Genomic DNA, 7361 nt, shown 5'->3' with positions numbered 1-7361 from the left:
CAGACTTCATAAGTCATCGCGTGCCTGGCACATGAAGAGATCAATGGTAAACAATGTGAGAGCTGTGTTTTAGCTGTCGTTAATGGTTTATCCTCGTAGCTGACAGCCAACAAGCAGAAAAACATGTTTTCATCTCTGCGTTCATTGCTGACACATTTTGAAAAGTGAAAGGTCACACGTTGGAACTGAACAAGTACATTTTAACCATTATCAGCATGGGCTCTGACACAATGATAATTTCAGAAGACATATTACAGTCATATTAACTGCTGTTACTAGAGTCCAGAATATAACACATGAGGAATAATTCATAATGTCACATACCTACTTTATTTATTATATTATAGGTAACAACTGTTTAGTTTGGTAAATAAAAAAATACCTTTTAAGTCCTTTAACAGACTGATTTATCCAGAGCAACTCACAGTGAATCCAGTTACATGTCATGAAGGAGCATGTCATTATGGGTTAGGGCTTCTTGCTCAAGGATGCCTACAGGTCAGTCAGTGTACATTGGGGATCAAAGTGAAACACAATAACCACTACATGTTACTGTTTGCATTGCAGAGACTAACGTCATATTCTGAAACTCTATTCCAATGGTGTGATGTCATTCAAGGTTATAAGGTCACCCCTCTCTAGCAAACATCCACTAGTACAGGACAGGTCATAGTACCCAGAACACGGATGTAAACCATTGACTGGGGGGGGTAGTTTGTTACAATACCTTATGTTGTGTGTTACAGTACAGCATGTGTTAGTGTGTTGTTTGTTACAATACAGTGTGTTTTGTGTTACAGTACAGTATGGATTAAAATGGGTTCCCAGGCCTCAGTCTAAAGACGTCAGGAGGGCGTGGGTCAGCTGGTGGTGGTCAACCTGGCATCTCTACTGCAGAGGTAACACACATGCAAGCAAAGAATAAGCAAGCAAAGAAATTGACACACAGAGCATTGATACTGAGTACCTGTACTCATATGTGTGTGTGTGTGTGTGTGTGTGTGTGTGTGTGTGTGTGTGTGTGTGTGTGTGTGTGTGTGTGTGTGTGTGTGTGTGTGTGTGTGTGTGTGTGTGTGTGTGTGTGTGTGTTGGGGGGGGGGGGGGGGGGGTTGTATTAGAATGAATGAGAGGGAGATTTTATGTAGGATGAGGCTTAATAGATGTTAAAAAAATGTAGGCCTATGCAATCTAGCAATGGAAACTGCAACTGTGGCATATGTGCAAATAACCTGACAACGCGTAAAAAAAAAAAAAATGCAATATCTTACAACGCCATCGTGTGTTTTTCCTTAACAAATACACTTAATTCACAAATGAAAACATGACTTACTTCTACCACCAGGGCGCGACAGAAGCAGGTGAACTCTGTGTCACTTTGATATCCCTCCGAGCGCTCTGGTCCTACTTGAATCGTTGTCCGCCAAGTTCAACTCCAGTACACAAGTTCCACAACACGCATCTCTTCACCCATGCTCTTCTGCTCGCCATGAGTTCTGACAATTCCCGTGGAGACATTTCGATTCCTTTGCGAAACCTTCTGAATTCCATAAGGTGTATTCGGGATCGAGTAAGAGGTGGGGAAAAGAGAAAGGAGCGGGGTAAACGATAAGTAGCGACTGCTGACGAGTTAGGATGCTAATGCTATGAGGCTAGCTAGCTAGATCTGTTGCAACGCCACAGTGTGACACTATGTGTGCTATGTTTATGCTCATTAAATAATATGTTTCTTCAGATTGATTCAAGTTCTCATGAAAGGTATATAAGGCTTACACTAGGCAACCATGCATGGTTTTTGCTGCTGTAAACACTTAAGCTGTCAAAACAAAGTTTGACAATGGGCTGTCTCATAGTTGTATATCTATTAATGAATAAGGTAATGCAAAGCTGCTGCATTATAACCTAGAAGTAGGTTTGTAAATCAGTACCATGCTTGTACTTAGTGAATAACTGCGAGACATAGACTACTTGAGCATCTATTTTTAGACACCGAGAACGTCTGAGATATATTGTCTTCCGTTTTACACCACAGATGGGGAGTCCAATGAATCAGACAGCGAGGAGTTTGACCTCTCCAACTTCTGGGACACAATGAGTTCAGTACAGATCTAACATTATAATACCAATTCAAGCATACTTTCCTCTATGATCATTGCCTGTTGTATTCTAAAGCCTTGTTTCATCAATTTACCATACTTCAAATTCTCTCTCTCGCTCTCGCTCTCCTCAGACCAAGCAGTGAAGGCTGTCTCTCAGGAGGCGACCAAACTCAGCCTGGCCTTCTCCACCCCACCCCCACCCCCCCAGCAGGTCCAGTCTACTCCTTTTGTAGATCCTCACCAACATTCAAACACATGTTACAACTTTTTCACGATTACTTAGTGATTAGTCATTAAGCAGTTCAGTGAATCAAGATACATGTCATTAAGCGGTAAGGGATTAGGGATTAGGGCATCTGTCTCAAGAATGCCTACGGGGCAACATGGGGAATTGAAAGCAGTACCTTTCAGCTGGTTGTCACCAATGCCATGAATACCACAAGACTATCCTGCCCCATGATAGCCACAGATTGACTGTTATCCATGCCTTATCAAAGCCTAAATGAAAGGAAAGGAAGCTATCAAATAACTTTATCTCTGTCCTATCAAATTAAGTCATTTAGTTGGCTGTTTTGTTAGCAATTATTTACTTCTAGTGTATTAATGAGATCTTAGTTTTCAACTAGGTTCTCCCTTTCTCTCTCTCGCCGCCTCCGCAGATGGGAAACAACTTGTCAGAGTCACTCCAGAAGAGCATTCTGACCATGTCCACAGTCTACTACTGGCTTCCCAAGAGTCAAGGTAACACTCAGAAGAAGCTCCCCCCCTGTGTCCAGCCAATAGTTATACAGCTGCTAAAATGGCTTTCAGAAAGCCGACCTTTAGCTTAATAGAATAATATGTTTGGTTGATACGTTTATCCAAAGTGTCTCACAGTATGAGCGGGAATCAAACCCATGGCCTTGGCAGTGTAAGTGCCAGTTTGTAGCAGTGTAGAGGTCCCTGATCTCAGTAAATTGTGTTGTGTGTTACAGTGTTGTGTGTTGCAGAACAGTTTGTTGTGTTATAGTACAGTTTGTTGTGTGTTGTTGTAGTACAGTGTGCGTAAGTGTATTGTGTCTTACGGTACATTATGGTTTACAGTGAGTGTCTTGTGTGTTATGGTACAGTTTGTGTTGCAGTGTTTTGGGGTAAGGTACAGTATGGGTTAGAATGTGTTGTGTGTTTCACCACAGTGTATTGTGCGTTACAGTACAGTATGTGTTGGTGTGGTGTTTGTTACTGTACAGTGTGTTGTGTGTTACAGTACAGTATTGGTTAGATTGTGGTATGTGTCCCAGGTCTCAGTCTGAGGCGTGCGGTCCGAGACGCCAGCGTGGAGGTTCTGGAGGGCGTGGGTCAGCTGGTGGAGGTCATCCTGGCATCTCCACTGCAGAGGTAACACACACCCACATGCACATACATATGCAGAGACATGGACACACAAAGCGCTGATACAGAGTCACTGTCCTCATTCATTTTGTGTCTGTCTGTCTCTCTCTATGTCTCCCTGCCATTCTGTGTCTCTGTCCAGTCTGTCTCAGGAGCAGTTGACCTCTACAGGGGGGGTGTGGTCTGCCTGCGACCGCTTCCCATCACTGCCTCGAGGTCAGCACCCCAAAACACCCACCTCAGCCAACGCAGCATAAACTCCCATAGTGGCCTTATAGTGGTATCAGCTTCAGCCTGAAGGGGGCGCCACCGCTCTCTGCACTGGGCTCCACATAGACATGAAGTATAAAGTGTTTGTCTGTGTGTCTGCAGATAACAAGGCAGCTGTGATGCTTGCCCTGTCTGCGCATATCGGAGTAGTAAAGGATGCGATTGAAGAGATTGAACAGGTACTAAACACAAGCTCAACCATGCTGTAAACTAATTAGTACTATAGATATGACTGTCTAATCATAACTGAATTATCGTCTTTGTCTTTTTGACTTTATATCACTAATAAGGTGAGTGCTGCATGCAGCGCTCAACTGTTGTTCTTCATAAGTTTTATTCTTTCTTTCTTTCTTTCTTTCTTTCTTTCTTTCTTTCTTTCTTTCTTTCTTTCTTTCTTATTCTCTACAAACTTTGGGACCTATCTCCTTGCTACATTTTTTAACTAGAGACCCCATTCAAATTTTAAAATATTCAGAATAGCTGCGTATCGCGCGCTTCTTTTCAGATTTTCTAAATATTTTATACTTTTTAAGATGTTCTACTTTTAAAATACTGTTTTTTTAACATGGGAGTCAATGGGAGGACGGCAGAGCTCCTCCTGGTACTTCAACTGTTTAAGACGTAACTAAATCAATTTTCAACCGTTTATCTTTGTTCAAACCATTTAACAAATCTACCCACTGTTGCCAGATTGGGCAGTTTTTACCGCTCTATTGAGCTACTTTTAATCACGCACCGGCTAGCTATTCTCTTAAACACACACAAACACACACACACACACACACGCACACGCACACCAGCAGTGCAGGGCAATACATTTGACCTTTCAGATTCTTCGTTTCAATAAATTTTACATTTCTGCATTCTTAGCAATGCTTCGTGCTTTTCGTTCAGCTGTCACTTTATTTGTTTCCAACCATTTACATGTTCTTAAATGGTGCACATGTTTACATTGTTTACTCCATTTTGACTTTTGAACTTGTTCAAATCCCTTCACTTGATTCAAGCCATTTAACGTTTCTTTATGTCTTTTCTTAATCTACGTGGCTTTATTAAAAAATATTTACATCCTCACTTTGCACTACAGCACTCACCGCATTTTCTTCAGGAAATGCATTTTGTGGTTAATTATATTATTGTCATTTATTTTTCGGTTGCTTTCGCATATTAAGGAATTACAGTGCCAATAAAGCCCTTCAGAGATTTGAAAAAGTTGTCTAACTGGCCCCGCCCCCTCAGGCCCTATTGGAGGAGGAGGACCCCTTCAGCGACCTCCTGGGGGACCTGGACGAGGAGGAAGAGCCCCGGGGAAACCAGGACACCTATTGGTCGGAGCGGGACCGGCGTGTGATTGGCCCGTGCCAGGGGCTGATGAAGGCGTCTGGGGCATGTCTCAGGAAGCTGTCATCGGCGGTCAGAACCAATGGAGACGCTGGATCAGCTCAAAACCGAGCTCAGCTAGACGACCTGGAGGAGCTGAGCAAGGACGTCAGCCCCCGGTGACAGACACACACACACACACGCACATTCAGGGCAGGAATTTCACCGGCGGCCAAGGCCGTCTGTCTGGCTTTGATGCCCTTCTGTGGACTTGGTGGCTTGTCCACTGTGGCCTTGGTGCCCCGCCCACAATGGCCATAGTGCCCAGCCCACTGTGGCCTTAGTACCCCGCCCACTGTGGCCTTGGTGCCCCGCCCACTATGGCCATAGTGCCCAGCCCACTGTGGCCTTAGTACCCCGCCCACTGTGGCCTTGGTGCCCCGCCCACTATTGTCTTAGTGCCCAGCCCACTGTGGCCTTAGTACCCCGCCCACTGTGGCCTTGGTGCTCCGCCCTCTATGGCCTTAGTGCCCCGCGCCCACTGTTGCCTTGGTGCCCCGCCCACTATGGCCTTGGTGCCCCGCCCACTGGGGCCTTGGTGCCCCGCCCACTGGGGCCTTGGTGCCCCGCCCACTGGGGCCTTGGTGCCCCGCCCACTGGGGCCTTGGTGCCCCGCCCACTGGGGCTTTGGTGGCTTGCCCACTGTGTCACTTTAGTTTTTTTCTTTCCCCCTGCCTCTTTGCTCGGGATGTGTATCGAAAAAACCCGGTGTTGAACGGGCCCTGGGGCTGAATAATTACACACGTAGTATCGATAAGCTGACCTGCGCTGTTATCGCTATTTGAAGTCGATGTGGGAGACCACCAAAAATAAAGCTCTCTGTCTCTCTCTCTCTCTCTCGCTCTCTCTCTGCATCTCTCTCTCTATCTAGTATGGACGACCTAGCACTGTGTCTTTATCCACCAATGGAGTACTCGGGAGTGGAAAGCAACGTAAGACACACTCACACACAATCGCAAACATAAGCTTTAGATATGATGATCCATTTTAGCCAATTTATTTTATTTTACTTTTTAAGGTCTGATAGAATCCCCCCAATTAATTCACCAACTGCTTTATGATTTGTAGCCACAAGCAAACGACTACTTACCACTTAGTTTGTAGAAGGGCGATTGGATTAGTTCCCTGGTATATTGAAATGTTGAGGGTAAAAACTATTTGTGCATAAGCTGATGCACAAATGATAAAAAGTTTGAGTCACAATCATTTTCAAAGCTACAAATGGGGCCAAGTTCGGAACGACTGCCCTAAACCCTACCTGCTCCTTCCTGACATGATCTGAATTCACTATCTAACCCTACCACCTCCGTAATGCCTTCATTTTAATTCACTATCTCTAATCCTACATGCTCGTTTATGACACACAATATGAATTCACTGGAAATTTGAAAAGGAAAAGTGAGTGATTACTTGCATCTGTTACTTAGGCATCCAAATTGGCAGCCTTGTTAAAGAAAATACTCGGAGTCATCAGGTGAGCACACACACACGCACACGCGCACACACTGTGTCGGTGTCAAGATGTCAATATGGTTATCAAGATGGTTGAGATTTGGATCTTTATCTCATGTTCAGGTTATTCAGCTTTACCTGCCTGTCTCTGCCAACTTTGAACTTTCTCCTTCTCTCTCTTACCCCCCCTTCCAGGTCCAGTCATGTGTGTGGGGAGTCTGAGCTGACATGGGTTCAGTTCCTAGAAGCAGCTGTAGATCATAACCTGCAGAAGGCTAAAGACCTCATGCAGTCTGACCCCTGAGTCCGGTGTGTGTGTGTGTGTGTGTGTGTGCGTGTGTGTGCGTGCGTGCGCGTGCGCGCGCGTGTGTGTGTGTTGGGATGTGTCTGTGGTTGTGTTCTTGTGTCCTCATCCGAACTTTGTCATGATGTAACTCAACTTGATGGCTTGCAATTACGAGTTTTCACAGCAAAGCCATCGGTAAACAAACACACGTAAAATCACTGTGCTGCTGTGCCATAACCAGAACAGGAACATGTCAAATCAGTCATGTTTGTCAGTTTGTAAGCAAAGATGGAGATAATTCACGGCTTTTCTCAACTCAGAGAACTGTCAATCAAACATTAAAACTTTAGGTCAGTTGTTCCACCAGGTTGTTGTACTTACTTAACATTTGTTTATAATGAAATTATTAATAAACCATGAAACCCGTTCATGCTCAAAACCCTGTTCAGTATATACAGTGTATATATATATATATATATATCTCGCAAAGAGGCAGGGGGAAAGTC

General features: G+C 44.5%; 1 protein-coding gene across 1 annotated transcript; it reads left to right on the top strand.

The window, feature by feature from the left end:
* Positions 1 to 1414: 1414 nt before the first annotated feature.
* Positions 1415 to 7281, top strand: ccndbp1 (cyclin D-type binding-protein 1). The gene is made up of 11 exons (XM_060069082.1): positions 1415 to 1574; positions 2030 to 2092; positions 2228 to 2307; positions 2756 to 2837; positions 3377 to 3473; positions 3610 to 3683; positions 3840 to 3916; positions 4977 to 5236; positions 5989 to 6049; positions 6545 to 6591; positions 6765 to 7281. Exons 1-11 carry the CDS (start codon positions 1487 to 1489, stop codon positions 6871 to 6873), a joined length of 1038 nt encoding a protein of 345 aa, XP_059925065.1. The 5' UTR covers positions 1415 to 1486; the 3' UTR covers positions 6874 to 7281.
* The last annotated feature ends 80 nt before the right edge of the window (positions 7282 to 7361 follow it).

The sequence above is a fragment of the Gadus macrocephalus genome, chromosome 13, assembly GCF_031168955.1.
Source record: "Gadus macrocephalus chromosome 13, ASM3116895v1".
NCBI classification, from domain to species: domain Eukaryota; kingdom Metazoa; phylum Chordata; class Actinopteri; order Gadiformes; family Gadidae; genus Gadus; species Gadus macrocephalus.
Note: the sequence above shows the minus strand (reverse complement) of the source record. Positions and strands in the feature narration are given on the sequence as shown.